The following is a 19,196-nucleotide window of genomic DNA, read 5'->3' as shown; positions in this document are numbered from 1 at the left end:
TGGGCTTGGGTAATGAAACGCGACTTTTAGACAAAAGCAAAGGACCTTTATGAAGATTCCCGAAAAAGTCAAAAGATGCCACTTATTGCAGTCATTTTAGAGATCTTTTGATCAATTTAAAAATAAAATGATCAAAAAAACAGTATCTTTCATCTAAGTTAAGTATTTCATCAAAAATATTATATTTTTAAAGGAAAAAAAATTGTAGGGTAAAGAACTCTATAGAATCACCTAGTCAAAAACTCGATAAACAAGTCTAAATACGTGTGTGTGTGTGTATGTGGCCTACTTTCTTTACAGAGGGAGGCCTGCCCACCCTCTTTCACAACTACAACCCTTTCAACCTCCCTTTTTTCCGTATTTCGTGATACGGGCTAGCTAGGGTTAAACTTGGTGTTTCTTCCCATACGCTAAATAAAATTGTTTGCAAAAAACATAATTGAACTAGTATCAGATGTAGAATTGCAACTGCTAAATAATTATGAAAAGTATAAAATCTTATATGCATAACTTAATAATCAATAATATTTTGTAAATTCATAATTGTATACCAAGTTAAAAGAAAAATAGGAATCAAATTTATATTCCTGTAAGTTATATTCTGCTCTACCTAAGTAGCGCGTAATATTAGTGAGAAGGGATTAAGGGTTATTTTTAAAGCTATTATTATTTCCCTCCCTGTGAAAACATTTATTTATATCTTAGAAAACTTATAAATTAGCAGTTACTACTTTTTTGGTGGAAACGTCTGAACACCCTTAAACTTCCCTTCTCTCTCTGTATGTATTTTATTTTACAAGTACATACATTCCCATACACTTCTCTTTTCACAATATTATATACAATCAAAAGAGTTAACTTAACCCTTACACACACACACACACCCACACCCACACACACCCACACCCACACACACACACACACACACATACGTACGGTTGTATTAGTTAACTCTACTTTATGCGTACCCTCTCTCTCTCTTAACCCTATATATGCGGTGTGTATGTGTGTAAGCAATTATAAAACACATGGCAAGTTAGAAAATACTCCTCGCTTCCAGGATTAGGAACAACTATTTAGCAAATTCAATTCTTACAAGCGGCTATGACTCTAGCATCTAGGGGCTATATATTTTAGGGGAAAGAGGGACTAGAAATTAGCTCAAAACCATCCAAAGATTAAATCTGAAAAAAAGTAGCCTAAAAATTTAATTTTTAATTTTTAACCGCATATTTTTTCCTGGTTAATTGGTTAAACTACATTTATATGGCATATATTTTGAAAGAATTTCAATTTTCTACCACGTAGTTTTCAAAATATCAAGACTTGAAAATCTTCTTTTTAAATTGCATATATCACAAAAAGACGATTTTCAAGTCTTGATATTTTCAAAACTACGTGGTAGAAAATTAAAATTCTTTCAAAATATATGCCATATAAATGTAGTTTAACCAATTAACCAGGAAAAAATATGCGGTTCACTAAATTAAGTTCAAATGCATTTCGTGAAACTACCCCTTTTGATTAGCGTATTTCTTTCCATTTCCCAGTCGGCATTTCAACATTTGTTTTATGCTTTAGCAGCAAATTAAAGGAACTAACATAATTTTTTTTGAGAGAAATAATACTAACCTATAAACCATTAGAAACCTTTAGTTTAAAGGAGATTAATCTTTTCTTGAGATTTTAAATATACAATGATGACAAAATTCATATAAGCAAGGCTCTAAGAAGGTAGAGCAAACGAACATATTTCAATTTGTGGCTTTGTTGGGTATAGGTAACATAATATTTTTAAGGGCATACTTTTTTTTATTTTTAGGCCTTAATTGTAATGATTATAGAAGTGATTCACTTAAAATATTGTTCCTTGTTGTGCTAGGAATCATTGTTGCAAATATTAAATGAATAGTATAATCAGATCACACTAAATGTTACTGTCAAAAAATTAAAATCATATTGTTTTAAATAGACTTTCTGGAAACGATTATTGATTTTTTTGCGCTTTTCTAAATCGTAACTTACTGTTTCTGTAATCATCGTGCAAAGTTTGAAATCGATAAGATAATTCTAACTTTCTTCAACGAACAGTAAGTTACGCTAAATGTAAAACAGCATCACTTATTTATTTATATCATATAACAAGCTACGAAAAATGGGAAAAACGAAAAAAATCTTTAAATAGCAAGAGCAACCAAAAAAAGACGTTCATAATGTTTGAGATGCTGCGCTAAATTCTGATGGGGCAATAATTTAGAAAAATTAAATATGAAAAAGGTTTCGTGATTTTTATTTACAAGAGTTGAGGTTATTTTACACTCGGACATGATTTTTATGAATATAACACTGCACTAAATATAACAATGCTAGGATTTAAATTTGAAATAAAAAAGAAAGGAACAAAATTAAAATAGCAGCAACTAGGAATTATATAGATAAATATTAGTTTGCTTATTATTGAACACCATTGTAGAACTTGACAGCCGCAATTATGGTTTATTTGAAGTCGTTTACTTTATTCAAACCTTTTTTTTTGGCCGCCCAGCGGCTAAATTATAGATAGATGCCAAACTTTAGTAGAAGCTGAATACACCATTTAGCCATCTACCTAGAGTATAATTCGCATTTAGTCGATTTTATTGGTCTATTACAGATCAAAAGCGTTGTCAATATCAAAATAAATGCCAATCAATGTTTTTAATGAAAGTATTAAAACAATTAAGTATTAAAATTCTAAGTTTATTTAGACTAGATATCTAATAAGCATATTAACAGCATTGTTTAGTAAACATTTTATAACATAAAAATTAAAAATATCAAAACAGAAGTTGCGTGATTATTCAGTCTTTGACTGCATTCAAAGATCAGCTGATATTTTTGGAATTATTGAAGTTGTTGGTTACAAGCAGCGTTTCGGAGCCGTTTGATTTTGGTGCGGCTCCGGCTCCGACCTAAAATCAAGAAAAACTCGACATATTTTTCTCCCCATAAAAATATTTTTTATTTTTGACTTTAGAAGGTTTTTTAAAGTTCAATTTTTGATAAAAATGGACTTTAAAAACTTAAAAAGGGCATTTGCACATGACAAAACAGAGTTACCAAATTATAATTTATAAAAAAAATCTCTTTATTTATCTAATCCGGAGCCGGAGCCGTTTTTTAACGAAAATTACGGCTCCGGCAAAATATGGCGGCTCCAAGGCTCCCGGCTCCGAAACACTGGAACTTACAAGTGACAAAAAACATTTAATATTATATTTCTGATTTTAAATCAACTGAAGCTGTAAATTTATTTGAATTTAAAAGTTTAGGGCAGGGGTGTGAAGAAATGGGGTGTAAACGACCACTAAAATATAATAATGGTAAAAACTACTTTTTTTATCCCTGACAATCCCTTCCAAATATCTGGTTTACTGTAAATATTTGTTGTTGTTTTAATTGGTTTGAATTTATTCATTCTTTAAAGTCTCACAGTTTAGTTGTTTAGAATTCATGTGTTTTCTGTTAATATGATGGATGGGTTATTCTGTTTCATATTTATAAATAATATTTGTTCAAGCAGATGACCAGGGGTCCTCTCCACCCAGGGCTTGGATAATATACCTGGCACTTGAATCAGATAACCATAACTAAAAATAAAAAAAGATATGTATATTCTTTTTTTAAAAAATAGTAAGCTTTTATTGTCTGTAACGAACGATGGTTCTCCTTTACAGTGAAGCTTCTTATAGGTCCTGAGATGATTTTAGGCTTTTTAACTAGTAAAGAATAAAGAGATAAGTCAATTATTTTTAAGGGTATACAAAATATTATTTAATAAAATTTGTAGGTATGTTAAGAAGAAAAACAATGTTTTATTCTACAAAAAAGGTTTTTCTAATTTTAGTTCATGATTTTATTGTTTTTGGATAAAATAATCACCTGATTCATAACAAAAGCTTCAAGGAGTCCAATAACAATTCCACCAACAACATCTAAAATAAATTAGTTATCTTGAATGTCCACCGTTTAGTATTTCTATCCTATTTTATTATTTTAGTTCTATGGTGTTTTTTTTATGTCTGAAGCTCAAGATTTCAATAACTACAAAACTGATGGAGGTCTCCCATTAAGGGAAGCTTCATTAAGGTCCAGGGATGGTTTTAGGCTATTCTATCTTAGATTTTTAATTTAAATCCTAGGCATGGTTATAGGCTATTTTTCTGCCCCTCTTACCCGTTTGAAGACAAAATACCCAGATTCTAGGGCAGTATTAATTTTCTTACCAAGCCACAGAAAACTGTACTATCCAAATAATCTTGTCTCCTATTTCTAGCCCCTGCGGGGGATCTAACCCTGCGGGGCAATCATTAACATTTACATAACCTATAATAACCTATCAAACGCTACTGTGAAAATACGACGAAACCCGCTACTTCGTTTCTTTCCATGATCCAAAAAGTTTTACCTAGTATATGATGGCGTCCAAGAAGAACTCTGCTGACACAAACAGCCAGGCTCCAACCAACTAAATCAGGAATAAGGTATAGGTAACCAATAATAAATAAGAAGAACTCTGCTGACACAAACAGCCAGGCTCCAACCAGCTAAATCAGGAATAAATTATAGGTAAACAATAACAAATAAGAAGAACTCTGCTGACACAAACAGCCAAACTCCAACCAACTAAATCAGTTACCAATAAGAAAGAAAAAAAAATAGAGTCAGATGTATTAAGTGGTTAAAATCAGCTGATTTATTTTATTGTCATAGCATTACAATCTTGACTTAATGATACTATCTTTATTCCTATTCTAATACACAACCCCCAAAACAGCTGATTTTAAGTTAAATTAAACTCCCAATTTATTTTCAAATAAAATTTTTCTGAACTAAATATATTGCCAGCCTGTTTATTTTTTTATACATCCAAATTACTTACCTAATATTAAACGCTCCTAAGATTCCATGCACATATCTTTTCAAAGGCTAGATTTCATCCATTGAAAGGGATCACTTATCACGCTTAGGCCGGAGAAAGAAAATATTTAGTAAGCATGGTTAAGTAATGCAATGTATGACTGTATCTATAGATGAATTAAGCATCTTTTTGTAAAAAAATAGTGCCCTAACAACAACTACGTAACAAATAACAGAATTGATCTTTCTACATATAATTAAAAACAAGGATGACAACATCCATAAAAGCGAAGCACTGAAACAGTAGGACAAGCGGACATTAACACTTCTTTAGTGTCAGAACTGAATTATCAGAATATAAATGTATAAGAGTCGAAGCAAAGTTGTAAGTAAATTTGTTGAAAAACTGCTTTATACAGATTTATGTTTATGGACATACTTACATTTTTAGGACTTGATTATAAAGTTCGCCAATGACATTATACTTTGTTGTCCCAGGAATTAATTTACCAAAAATCAGATCAATCAGATCACATAAAAATTTGTTGTTAAAAAAGTAAAAAAATCAACATGTTTAAAATGGACGTACGGACATTATGGTAATGATTATAGAGTTGCTACGCTTTCTAAATCGTACCTAATTACTAAAGGAATCACCATGCAAAATTTGAAATAGATTGGACAATTCTAACATGCCTAAATTAACGAAAAAAGCTATCCGTTACGGACGTACGGACGGACGTACGGACGGACCGACCCTAATTATAGAAAAGCTTCGCTTTTAAAAAATAAGTATTACCTAGAGGCAGAAAGAGAATTCCAGACAAGGGATACAACTTGATGAAGAACACAGCTGGAATAATAAATGGCTTTAATTTAGGTTTTCTTGTAAGAGTTCTGAAGTATATAAAAGGAGAATAATTGTGAGGAATGAAAAAATGTAGGTATATTATTAAACATTTAACTTACAAATGTTTACCCAGTATAATTATGATTATCTGTAGGTAGGACATATATTTGAAAAAAAATAAATGTTTACCTGGTAGTTTTAAAAATATTATTATTGGATGATATTGTATAATTATACAACATAAAAGGCTGTCCTGTTTTCACAAAAACAGAATTATATATGTTAGTTGGTATTCTTGTAACTTATGCTTGCAAACAAACTTGTTAAATGCACTTCATGCAACTATAATAGATAATTTCTAAAGACTATTAATTTACCTGCAAGAATGGCTCTTGTTGCATGGCCAGAAGGAAAACTGTAAACAATTTATTTAAAATTTTTTCTCCAGGAAAATTTAAGTTTGAAAATGACAAAAAATACATTTAGCGTTAGACTTTCTTTAATTCTAATAAAGTATCTGAATGATTAAGTTTATGTGTTCAAAGTCTGATCTAGAAACTAACAAAAACTTTGGGTATGTAGCAGGTAAGCTTCATTCTGGTCCTAGTAACAAATCACCCAGCCCCCTCTCCAGAAAAATAGATCAAAAATCATCTGCATTGATCAAAAAATAAAAAATTTCCTGAATTTGTCCACAGACATACTCATAAACATATCATTCACATTGTAAGCTGGTCTTCTTCTCCTGTATACAAATCAATTAAAATTAAGAAATACATATTCTTAGCAATACCTAACCAATAAATATTACTGAAGTACCTAATATAAAACTAAAAGTGCCGATTCAATTATTTGTTACTTTACTCTAATAGCCTGAATACGATACACTGAATGTAGTAAATCTAATTGCATACCTACTAACGTTTACTAACAGCCTTCTGACAAACCCTATTTTGTACAGCATGTTTCTCTGGAAATCTAAACTGTGCAAGGTACAATAATGGCCAAAGCATTTTAACTACTCCTATAACTGACTGTCTAAAAAGTGTTTATACGTAAATTGGCTGAGCTTCATATCATTGACTTAAATATTGGCGGTTTTAAATTAAGGTGACCTGGTAAAAGCTTTTGTAACCGCCACAATAACAATATCTAACAGCAAAGCAACCAGAAGGTTTGTAAACAATTCTAAACAAAATAATAAATGAATAGGTAAGTTCTTTTGGGTAGTGGGGTTATTCTGAAATTCCAGGGATCTAAAAGTATAAGATAATGGCTGTTAAATTGATGTACATCCCCAGGGATGATAAAACAAAATTACCCCTTTCTGTAGTTTACAATTACAACCAATGATGTTAAGCCAAGAAATAAGAAAACGTCATTATAAAACTTTGGGGACCAGTCAGCCAAACAGCCAAATATCTCCTCACTTTCTGGTGAAATTCAGTAGTGTTTGTATTTACGGTCAGTATTGCAACTAATTCTTATGATTAGATAGGTATTATCTTAAAAACATACAATATTAACAAATAATGATTTTAGAATATAAAAATACCACTGTAAATAAAATAAGTAAAAAATACTCTTGCTTTAAAGTTTAAACCATTAGGTAAGTGTTTTTAGTCGAACAAGTATTTTTAATTCTGAAAAAAACCTATTGTAATTTTAATACAGCTTAAAAAAAGTTTATTTGTACCTGGTTTGTCAAATGTGTAAAGACCAAAGATAGTGAAGGCCAACCATGGGACACCGTGACAAGATATCTAAAATATATAGATCATGGAAAGAAAACTAAGTAGCAAGTTTCGTCGTATTTTCACAGTAGCTTATTTTAGGTAAACGCTAATGATTGCCCCGCAAGGTTAGGTAATAGGCCCAACAAAGTAGAGCCCCCAGCCGGGGTAGAAAAAGGAAAAAAGCTACTGTGAAAATACGACGAAACCCTCTGTAATTCCCGATATAAAGGTATAGGACTTTTGGAGACACCACAAAAAGCTTAATTTAATGGATATTTATTTGAATTTTGTCTAGAAATATCTATTTCCAAGAAGCTATTTATGAATTCTTAGCTTTCTCTGACGACGTCTATGAGTGACCTTCATATCTTAAATTAAAAATCTATGTATAAAATAATCACATCTCCCCTAACATAAAAAAAAACAGTTTCTACCAATACCATGAAGTTTTTCAAATATGATTCAAAGTTAGTGAAAATGCATTAACATTCTAATATGAATTCTTGTTGATAAAACTGTTTAAGAGATCTTAGTTATACAAATACCTACCTCAAGGAATTTGTAGTGGTGTCTGTAGTTCTGTAAGGGAAATTTATCTTTAACAGCATCAAGAAAATCTTTTGTCAGCTTTACATCTAGATAAAAAAATCTTTTAATTCATGGGGCTATTTTACGTTAAATAGGGACATGATCTTTGCATTGGCGGGCTTATTGATTGATCTTTTCCCCTCCTACTGGATGAACGAACTGACAGGTATAATAGCAACCTAAATTGACGGCAATTTTTCCTTTGTCTTAATATACACGTATATTCTAAATCCATTTTGGAAGTATGTTTTCAATTATGATAACAAATAGGGTTAGGTAACAATGAGTGAGCTCCGGTTAAATAGGTCCATTTATCTATTATTCATCTAACATTATTTCTTTCCATTCTATGATTGTTTCTTATTTTAATCCCAATACAAGAGAATTCTACCATTAACCCTAGTGGCGTTACACTGTATAATCGCTGAGGGTTTAATTTGGCAGTTTCCCTCATATTGCATCTGGACCATAAATTTACACAAATTATTCTGCAAACAGATTCCTGCAGGGTTAGAGATAATCGCAGTTGCTACGACCCTTGTTGTGAATGAGAACATCCAGTGAGTCTAACTTTTTTTATTTTGAGGGGGGTAAATTGAAGAGTTTTTAAAGGTTTGAGGGGAATAAACATCTCCCCTCTTGGAAGTTTATAACTACATCCCTATAATATTATCATACCAAAATCCAGGGTTCTTTTCAGGGCGGAGGGTATTTCTCTTTTCGTCTTTTCTGCCATTTTTTGTTTGTTAATCTGAAACTATTTACAAGATAGGTATGCTTTTTAATATCACTTTTAGGTCACAGGGCAATAAAAACTCAGATAAAATGTAATAGAAAATGGTTTAATATCTATACAATTTTTCAAAGATTTTTTTTTTGGAGGAGAATGACATTACTTTAAATAATCAGGTATATTATGGCCGCTGTGATATCACATAATTTTCAGTTTAAAGGAATTCAAGTAAGCAAGGATGATTTCACCGATTTTTATTCAAATTTATTGTTCTATAATTTGAACGTAAAAGATAATTTATAATTTGGAGATTTAATCCAAAGAAAAAGGTAGGAATTTTAAGACATGGGGGAATAACAGATTAAATCCATGATAAAAATCTATTGAAATCGATGCATATCTACCTTTGCTGTTAGTTCCGAATTAAAATGCCAAAAAATAGAAATTACAAAATTAAATAAGATGACTACAGGTATATTAAAATAAAATAATGGTGTGCCGTCACTTCCGCATTATCAAATTATCACAACAGCAAATTCAGAATCACCCTGTTTTTGCTAAAATGGAGATACTGAGCGGAAGTGCGGGCACAAACATCTGAATTAATACTATAAGAACATAGATAACATTAAAAGTTTAAAAGATATATTTAGATGTAAGATTAATGTTAAATTGAAAATTAAAATTCTCTATAGTGTTATGTACAAAGTCTTAATGACTAGAGAAGAAAAGAAAATTAAGGAATATTATTTTGTATTTGAAAGTTTTAAAAAAAGTTTTCATTTAGTTTTATGACTTCTAAACGATATAATACAAAATACCTAGGAACAGAAACAAAACGTACGAGCAGTACACTTATTTGGAAGATTTTATCACAAAATATTCAGGGATATAAGGATAGGACAATGGAGGTTTATAATCAACAACCTTCACTTCAATTGTGTACAATTTTCTGCCTTTGGTAACAGGTGAAAAGAATTCAAACACCATTGTCCCTATCCCTCCCTGTAGGTTAAAATCTAAAATATTATACATACTAAAATGAATATTAAAATACACACAAAACTTTTTTTTTTTAATTTTAGTAGCGCAGCTACTATATAACAAAGATGTATAAAACGTCACCAAATGTTACTATAACATTTGAAAAACTTAAATAGTAATTGTTGAAAATAAAAGGAAAGTAGTCTAATATTCTTCCGTCTACCTTAATATTAAATTATTTAAAAATATCATATTCTTTAATATCGAAATTTTATTCTTTTTCTTTACACATTCATTGTTTTTGCTGCGTATTCTTGTTCGATTTTAATTGAACACACTTCTCAAAAAACACAAGTATATAGTATTAAAGAAAATGAACTACTATCACACACGAATAAACAATTCAACGAAGATTATATAATCTTTGGCGACATACTATTCCGAGAAATGAAATGGTAGAATAGGATAGAAAACACAAATGTATTGGTTTAAAAAAATATATCATCATAATTTTGACACCGCCCTTCTAAAATTTTAAAATAAGATTAGTATGAACTAAAATAAAATTCAGCTACTTTATATTTTTTCAAAAAATTTCAAAAAAAAGAGTCCAAAAATTAAGTTTATATCCATATATCCAACTGTTGGAGATATTTAATATAATTTTGAAAGATTATTTTACAATAGTAGTTTTGGTGACTTGACTACTAGACTATAAAAGTTTTAAAGATTTTTAATCAATATAATAGATTTGAAATCTGCATAAAATTTTAAGGATTTTTTATAAAATTAGTTTTTTATATAATTCTTTTTTTAAAGGCGCAAATACAAATTAAGTTAAATAATTTTGAGATCTGTGATTGGTGGATTGAAAACTATCTGCGCTCTGATTGGAGAAGCTTAAGTGACATACATCATTCAACCAATTAGAGCGTAGGTAGTTTCCAATCCAGCTATCCTATTGGTCAAAATTTATTAACTTAAATCGTATTTGCGCCTTTAAATGAAGAATTATATAAAAAAACGAATTTTATAAAAAATCCTTAAAATTTTATGCAGATTTCAAATCTATTATATTGATTAAAAATCTTTAAAACTTTTATTGTCTATTGACTACCCATAGGCGATTTAGCGATACTTTTTTTAAGGACCCACCTCAGGCAACCCAGGTACAAGATTTACAGTTTTAAAGAAGCATACATTTTTTAACAACGGAAATATAATGCCATAAAATACTAAAAAAATACTATAAATAATCAGTGTAACATGTTTTGAGAACATAAACCTAGACAAGATTTAAAAACAGATAGATGAAGAACTAAATATAATTAGCTACACGTGTTTTGAGAGCAGAAATTGTGAAGTTTTATGATGGTATTCACTGGCAAATATTGCGGACTTGAGGTTCAGGTTGAACAGCAACTACGGACACAGTAACACGAGATACCAGTGCATCTATCTTGTCCTAAAAATATTTAGTTAATAAGGGGGGGGGGGGCACATCTGACACTTTTGCGTAAACAGGGATTATAGGCTTTGTCTTAGGAGTTATAGGATAGGTTATTTGGGGAAAAAGTTTAGTTTTTGGGTGTATTTTCCTTTATATATAAATGAAAAAAAAATTTAGTTTGAAGAGATAGAGATCAACTTATTAAACCAAATATGCATCTTTTGAGATTTTATGAGCATATATGAAGAAAAAATAAAAATCAGCCCTCAGGTTCAGGTCCTGCAGGCCTCCAGGTGAATTCTGGACAGGTAAAAACTGAAAATTTTAAATTTTATAGTTAGAACAAAACTTATTTTACAAAAGTTGCTACTTTATGGATGGTATGAACTAATTTGAAGAAAAATTTGAAATCGGGCTCCAGGTACAGGTACTGCAGGCCTCCAGGTGGATCCTGGACAGGTAAAAACTAAAAATTTTCACTTTTAAAGTTAGAGCATGACTTATTTAACAAAAGTTGCTAATTTTTGGATAGTATTAACCAATTTGAAGAAAAATTTGAAATCGGGCTCCAGGTACAGGTACTGCAGGCCTCCAGGTAAATTCTGGACAGGTAAAAACTGAAATTTTTTACTATTGAAGTTAGAACAAAACTTAATGAACAAAAGTTGCTACTTTATGGATGGTATTAACCAATTAGAAGAAAAATTTGAAATCGGGCTCCAGGTACAGGTACTGCAGGCCTCCAGGTAAATTCTGGACAGGTAAAAACTGAAATTTTTACTATTGAAGTTAGAACAAAACTTATTGAACAAAAGTTGCTACTTTTTGGATTGTATTAACCAATTTGAAGAAAAATTTGAAATCGGGCTCCAGGTACATGTACTGCAGGCCTCAAGGTAAATTCTGGACAGGTAAGAATTGAAAAATTTTAATTTTATAGTTAGAACAAAACTTATTTTACAAAAGTTTCACCTTTATGTATGGTATGAACTAATTTGAAGAAAAATTTGAAATCGGGCTCCAGGTTCAGGTACTGCAGGCCACCAGGTAAATTCTGGACAGGTACCTGTACCTGGAGCCTGATTTCAAATTTTTCTTCAAATTGGTTAATACCATCCATAAAGAAGCAACTTTTGTTCAATAAGTTTTGTTCTAACTTTAATAGTAAAAAATTTCAGTTTTTACCTGTCCAGAATTTACCTCGAGGCCTGCAGTACCTGTACCTGGAGCCCGATTTCAAATTTTTCTTCAAATTGGTTAATACTATCCAAAAAGTAGCAACTTTTGTTAAATAAGTTATGCTCTAACTTTAAAAGTGAAAATTTTTAGTTTTTACCTATCCAGGATCCACCTGGAGGCCTGCAGTACCTGAAGCTGGAGCCCGATTTCAGATTTTTCTTTAAATGAGTTAATACTATCCATAAAGTAGCAACTTTTGCTAAATAAGTTTTGTTCCAACTATAAAAGTAAAATTTTTTAGTTTTTACCTGTCCAGGATCCACCTGGAGGCCTGCAGTACCTGATCCTGGAGCCCGATTTCAAATTTTTCTTCAAATATGTTAATACCATCCATAAAGTAGCAACTTTTGTTAAGTAAGTTTTGTTCTAACTTCAAAAGTAAAAAATTTCAGTTTTTACCTGTCCAGAATTTACCTGGAGGCCTGCAGTACCTGAACCTGGAGCCCGATTTCAAATTTTTCTTCAAATTAGTTCATACCATACATAAAGTAGCAACTTTTGTAAAATAAGTTATGCTCTAACTTTAAAAGTGAAAATTTTTAGTTTTTACCTGTCCAGGATCCACCTGGAAGCCTGCAGTACCTGATCCTGGAGCCCGATTTCAAATTTTTCTTCAAATATGTTAATACCATCCATAAAGTAGCAACTTTTGTTAAATAAGTTTTGTTCTAACTTCCAAAGTAAAAAATTTCAGTTTTTACCTGTCCAGAATTTACCTGGAGGCCTGCAGTACCTGTACCTGGAGCCCGATTTCAAATTTTTCTTCAAATTAGTTCATACCATCCATAAAGTAGCAACTTTTGTAAAATAAGTTTTGTTCTAACTATAAAATTTAAAATTTTCAGTTTTTACCTGTCCAGAATTCACCTGGAGGCCTGCAGTACCTGAACCTGGAGGCTGATTTTTATTTTTTCTTCATATATGCTCATAACATCCCAAAAGATGCATATTTGGTTTAATAAGTTGATCTCTAACTCTTCAAACAAATTTTTTTTTTCATTTATACCTGTCCAGAAGTGACCTTCCAGCCTGCAGCACCTGAACCTGGAGACCTATCAAAAATTTTTTTAAATATAAAGAAAATACACCCAAAAACTAAACTTTTTCCCCTAATAACCTATCCTATAACTCCTAAGACAAAGCCTATAATCCCTGTTTACGCAAAAGTGTCAGATGTGCCCCCCCCCCCTTAATAGAATATCATTTATTAGGTAATTGTAATTCTATTGGTTCATAATACAATGTATATGTACAATGTACATAAATCGAAAGTAATATTAAATCTTCTGATATAATAAGGATATAAAATTTTTATTTTACTGAAAGTTTTACCATCCAAAGGTCTCAAGTGATAAGAAAATGTACTATAAATTAATATACATTATTCATCCCAAATGAGTTAAACAAAACTAACTCTTTGTAGATTAAAATTAATGGTAGTAAAGTTTGGGCACTGTTCTTTCTAGAACCAATCCAAGTTAAATACAAGTATCCACAGGTGTGGTTAAAGTTATAAAACTTTAGGTACCAGTATAACTATCAATCCCATGTCCCCTCCCTCCCTGACCCATACCTGTCCGATGGCACTCCACTTTTCCCTGAGAATATTTTCCGCCACTTCATCTAGGTTGCAGCTGCCACCAGCCTGTGTGGCCTCGGCAGCCTTAGAGGATTCCATGCTCATCAGCACTGCTGCGTTTTTGTATGGTGCTCCACTAGAATAGTTTCGAGTCAATACAGAGAATTTTTCACCAAAATAAACAATTATGACTCTAGACTTTTAAGAATATCTTTTATACCTATTCGTACTTTTAGTAAAATTAGGGAGGTAGGGACATGGGCTTTAAAATATGATGGTTCACCTCCCTTTAATAAAAACACGTTGTCGCATTTGTTGGCTTAAAAACTATCGGAAATTTTAATTATCTTGATTGGACTGTGACAAACAGTGTCCAAGCTTTTCTACTAATAATTTAAGTTATTTTACTTTAGGTGTAATTTTGTTTATCATGATTAGGAGACTTGCAGTTTGAGAAGGATGAGAATTGACTGCAACTTTAATGATTTAAATTGAAAGTTGGTCTAAAGGGGTCGGAAAATAAAAAGCTTCGCTTCTAAAATGATAGATATACCTATTATCCAGAATTCCTTGGAGAACATGAGCTGTATTGGCGTGAAGATGGTCAACATCCAGGATACCCACAACTCGCTGGGCTGACAGCCGGCTGGTCAACTCATTTTGTAGGTACGACTGAAAATAGAAATATGACCAACTAGGATGCACCACGGTGATGCAGGCTAATTTCAAAGACGGAAAAAATACAAATTTGCCTATTTCACAATTCATATACCTACTTAAGTAACAAAATGTCTCTGTGTCTGTACCGAAGGATCTCGCTAACTGCTGAACCGTTATTTTTCTCTTTTAAAATGTTGCTTTATGTTGAGAAGGTTTATATCTATTTTGGTGGAGGGTACTACCATCCTCCCAACAGAAATCGCCCATTGAAAAAAATGAGCCTCCACCAATTTAAAAAAAAATCTTTTCTTTCCCACCTCAAGTGCCCATAGAGGCCTCTAGTAGTAAAAGTGTCATAAAAATAAAATTAAATTAAATTGTTTGATAAACTTACCTTCTTGTTGCGAATAGTAGTTGCATTAATGAACAACTCATTTCCACTAATCAAACCGTTTGTTTCTGCCAAACTAAACAAGGACAGGTATGTTCATAAGTAGTTTAACAATCACACGACGTTGGCTCATAACGGACGTCGTCGTACATACCATTTGTTTGATATACAGAAAAGATCTACTTAAGTATAAATCACAAAAAATACCTACTTATGATAAGTTTTTATAATACCTTACAACAGGGGAAAATTTTCATAAATTCAGGTTGCTAAATCCCCAGCCATTCATTGGTTAATTAGGGGAGAGCATGGGAAAAATGGAGATAGTTATTTTAGCCAGCTAAAAAGTACACTTTATTAGAAAATATGATAATCTGGTTTTAGGTCCATTAATAAATAAATCCATAACTGTTTCTAGAGAAAGTCTATGTCTAAAAAAGTTACAATAAAATGAACACGTTTTAAGGTTGATAAGAAGGTAAGTTTGGAATGACTATCTATGAGCGACTCAAACAGAAACAAACTGAAGTGAAGATTAGACGAGTTTCAGGGATCTAAAGGGATAAGACAATGGCTAATAAATTTATGTTCAACCCCAATGACGATTTACAGAAATACTCCTTTTGTAGTTAACAATTAGTGGTTAAAACGTTTGGACACTCAACTTGGGGACTAGTGGAATAGACAGCTCAATGTCCCCTCCCTCCCTCCATCCCTGTTTGCTGCATGGAGATAAAAAATATGTTTATTCAGAGAGAATGATTTTTTAGTTTTAGTTAAAACAATTTCACACTATTGGCATAAACAAAAAATGGATTTTGTATAACAGTGTGTTTTTTTATGAGAACTTTTTTGAAAGCAATTTTACCCCACTTATAGTTATAGTTATCAGAATTTAATGATTAATGGCTTATTTTCTTCGTTTTTTAATGCAATTAACAGAACAACAAAAAATATTTAAGAATTTATTTCAAAAATACTGTAAAATCTAAAATTTAAAACTTAGGTGTAAACATCTAAAAATGGTTTCAGCGCATTTTTCTTATGCTCAAATATTCAAACTTTTGCAAGAATGGCTGCTAAACACTTTAAAGTTGAGATATAGAGCTAAAAATGTATACAGATACTATTAGGGACATGTACTAGAACATATCAAAGTTTGAAGGTCATATCTCAATCAGGGAGGGAGTACTGGCCCCCCAAAGTCGACTACAGAAAATCCAATCTTTTTCTTGCAAAGGGTAGAAGATTTAGACATAAGAAAAATGCGCTAAAACCATTTATAGATGTTGACACCTAAGTTTTGAATTTTAGATTTTACTGTATTTTTAAAATAAAAACTGAAATATTTTTTTGGTGTTCTATTAATTGCACTAAAAAACAAAGAAAATAAGCCATTAATCATTATATTCTGATAACTATAAGTGGGGTAAAATTGCTTTCAAAAAAGTTCTCATAAATAAACACACTGTATAATTTGATTTTAAAATGAAATAAACCACAGAAATATAGAAAATAACCACATCCCCTGCAGCAGTGACCAACCAAGATAATAAAAATGAAAAAATTTATAGTCAAATTTCTTCATTAACAATATCAGAAAATAATTTTTTATAGGATGCCCAACTTTAAATCTTTAGGCTTATTAAACAGTTAAAAACGATATCAATAATATTTATTGATATATTACATCATATTTTCATATATTCTGATAAAGTGATGCTTGCAGCTGGCTAAAATAACGATACCTCCTATCCACCCCTTTTACCCCATCTCCTCCCCTCCTACTATATAAACGAACTGACCAATAATTGATGTCCACATTAGCAAGCTCAATTGACAGCAAATTTTCTCATGTCAATATATCCACATATATCCTATATCTACTGTAATATTAGGTAATTGTTTGTTGTTTTAGATAAACACAATTAAACACATGATGAGTAATCAATAAATAGAATTATTCACGAGGTAAATACAAGAAAAATCTTCAAGTTCATTAACTTAAATGCGAATGAAATAAGAAAAAACAGCATATGTACCTACAGAAAAAACTTACTTAAAATATTTTCCCCAAAAATATAAGAACAATACGGACAAACAAAATGGATTATATTATATTTTAACAGCTTATAGCAGCAAAGATAGTTAAATCAAATCTCGTGCATACATTATCGACAAACTAACAAAGGTTTGTTAACAAGGGAACTCTCCTCTAAGGCACGAGTGACTTAAGGAGTAGCTTCGCACCTCAAAAATCTATGATTTGTACCTTGACTGTTGAAATGACGTATGCAGAATATCAGCTAGCTTGGACATAAGACAGATGGCCGTATCTTTTCCCTCTGGAGGATACATTAAAATGAGGGCTCCAGGGTGTTCAGCATCTTTCTACAATATTTATACAATAGTTATTAATCGCGTCGTATTATAGAAATCTTTCTGCGGATATTAAAATAAAAAATGATAGGATTAAAACCAGGTTCGTTAGACCCGAGGGACCGAAGGCCCAAAGAAACCTGAACAATTTCTGTAATTAATACGAGCTATTCATAATTTTACAGTATAGCTAAGAATCGGTTCTAATCCAGCGGATATAAATCGGCTTCGAAGCCACACTAGAAAATACAAATAGCGTTCTTTTTAAAACTCAAATCTGACCTGAAGTCCTGGGAGCAAAGCACTGCTGATAATCTTAAATGTTGATTTTGTCTGCGATGAAAATGGATCCTTCCAAATTAAATACATTTATTTCATTTAAGTTTTGAAAATGTGCAATCTTCATTTTACGTTAGATCTCTAAATCCTCCGGAAAAGAACGGTTTAAGTATGCATCTTAAGAAAATAATAGTTGCCCCTCCCATATTTAGTATTTATACAAACATAAATGTATGGGATTGGAGGGAGGTGAGTTACCTTACAGTTACTAATGCGATATTCCGTACGGTATAAGTATCACATTTTTAATTAATCAGAAACGTAAATCATTAAAAAACAACTGCAACTGCCTCTTATCCCTCGCTATCAAACATATGATTTATTTCCCTTTTTTAAACCTATCTTTTATGTGAATAAAAAATATTGTGCATGTGCAATCAAGATAATATTAGACAGTGAATGCACAACGAACTTGATCATAGTGGACATAAAAAGAACAAATATCGGCAAGATTAAAATATGTACTAGCTACAGTTGACGGCGTGCACAATGCTTTGTCATGAGTGTGTGAGGGTAAAGAAAGGGAAGACGAAATTATCAATTTAAATTTTAAAGGAGGTTTTAACAACCCCTTCTATAGTTACACCTATAAAATACTCCCTTTCTATAGCTCTTTAATAATTTTAAATTTTACTAAATAAAATGTAGATATTGCCTTTAGATTGCCAACATTGGATCTGAACTCCTTTCTTATCACTTTCCAATCTAGGTAAACAAATTGATAACTTTAATAAATCTGTAATAAATTTCTCTAATTAAATAATAGCGATCAAAAACAACAGTTGAACGTAAATGTAAACAGTTTAATAGTTTGACTCTTGTCTTCATTTCATAGTGAAACATTTAGAAAAGCAAGGAATGTGTTTGGCATAAGCTTGGTATAAATAATAATCCAGTTAACATGCCAGCATTCTTAATCGGCAATATTTAACTCTTGACTGATTAATTTTCCTATTTTATTCAGCCTTAAATCTCTCTAGGTCGTAGAATTTATATCATTTCAAAATTAACCAAAGTAGGGAAATAAGTTGTTATTTTAAATGTAGTTTTTAATTTGCAAGATATATTAATAATACCTGGGGTAAACATTTTGTTGCCAACATTCATGGAAACAGCTCCAACTCCCAGCAGGACTGCTGCAACACCCATGATAAGCAAACCTGTGTGACTACTCCCCCTAAACAAAACAGACTAAAATAATAAGCTTTCTGGTGCAAGGATTCAGCGTTGTCCTCTCCCTTTCCTTATGAGTTTATTCATTAGCGTAGATGTTCTATACTTAATTAAATTCTGTTTGCTTGTTAAGTTGTTAGTTATTACTGTAATAATATTACTTTTTGAAGAGTTAAAAATGATTTAAGAGGAAATC

General features: G+C 31.3%; 2 protein-coding genes and 1 long non-coding RNA gene across 5 annotated transcripts in view; all 3 read right to left on the bottom strand.

Moving 5' to 3' along the window:
• Positions 1 to 2,725: 2,725 nt before the first annotated feature.
• Positions 2,726 to 8,830, bottom strand: LOC145324524 (polyisoprenoid diphosphate/phosphate phosphohydrolase PLPP6-like). Of its 2 annotated transcripts, XM_080167111.1 has the most exons (10): positions 8,752 to 8,830; positions 8,035 to 8,120; positions 7,446 to 7,512; positions 6,865 to 6,937; positions 6,435 to 6,494; positions 6,127 to 6,167; positions 5,699 to 5,752; positions 4,448 to 4,507; positions 3,922 to 3,974; positions 2,726 to 3,629 (listed from the first exon to the last, which is right to left on the bottom strand). In XM_080167111.1, the coding sequence occupies exons 1-10, from the start codon at positions 8,807 to 8,809 to the stop codon at positions 3,555 to 3,557; spliced, it is 627 nt and encodes a 208-aa protein (XP_080023237.1). In that variant the 5' UTR covers positions 8,810 to 8,830; the 3' UTR covers positions 2,726 to 3,554. The 2 variants fall into 2 exon arrangements, with proteins under 2 accessions (XP_080023237.1, XP_080023245.1); XM_080167119.1 differs by lacking the exons at positions 2,726 to 3,629; positions 3,922 to 3,974 and having other exon boundaries at positions 4,498 to 4,586.
• Positions 8,831 to 8,835: 5 nt separating this feature from the next.
• Positions 8,836 to 10,763, bottom strand: LOC145324542 (uncharacterized). Its single transcript, XR_013881284.1, has 2 exons — positions 9,402 to 10,763; positions 8,836 to 9,272 (listed from the first exon to the last, which is right to left on the bottom strand). It is a non-coding gene; the product is annotated as an uncharacterized LOC145324542 (long non-coding RNA).
• A 133-nt stretch (positions 10,764 to 10,896) lies between these two features.
• LOC145324507 (uncharacterized) overlaps positions 10,897 to 19,196 on the bottom strand; it is a 34,926-nt gene continuing 26,626 nt past the window's right edge. Inside the window, exons 10-17 of one of the 2 annotated variants that reach the window (XM_080167100.1) lie at positions 18,909 to 19,004; positions 18,483 to 18,534; positions 17,771 to 17,839; positions 17,382 to 17,500; positions 15,113 to 15,185; positions 14,612 to 14,730; positions 14,053 to 14,194; positions 10,897 to 11,255 (exon numbers count right to left, since the gene is read on the bottom strand). In XM_080167100.1, coding sequence (XP_080023226.1) covers positions 11,169 to 11,255; positions 14,053 to 14,194; positions 14,612 to 14,730; positions 15,113 to 15,185; positions 17,382 to 17,500; positions 17,771 to 17,839; positions 18,483 to 18,534; positions 18,909 to 19,004 — 757 coding nt within the window. In that variant the 3' untranslated portion in view covers positions 10,897 to 11,168. Of the gene's footprint in view, positions 11,256 to 14,052; positions 14,195 to 14,611; positions 14,731 to 15,112; positions 15,186 to 17,381; positions 17,501 to 17,770; positions 17,840 to 18,482; positions 18,535 to 18,903; positions 19,005 to 19,196 lie in introns of both variants that reach the window. The other variant, XM_080167093.1, reaches the window with a different exon arrangement.

The sequence above is a fragment of the Acartia tonsa genome, chromosome 1 (assembly GCF_053477335.1).
Source record: "Acartia tonsa isolate MP-2025a chromosome 1, ASM5347733v1, whole genome shotgun sequence".
NCBI lineage: Eukaryota > Metazoa > Arthropoda > Copepoda > Calanoida > Acartiidae > Acartia > Acartia tonsa.
The sequence above is the reverse complement of the archived record's forward strand: the minus strand, read 5'-3'. Positions and strand labels throughout refer to the sequence as shown.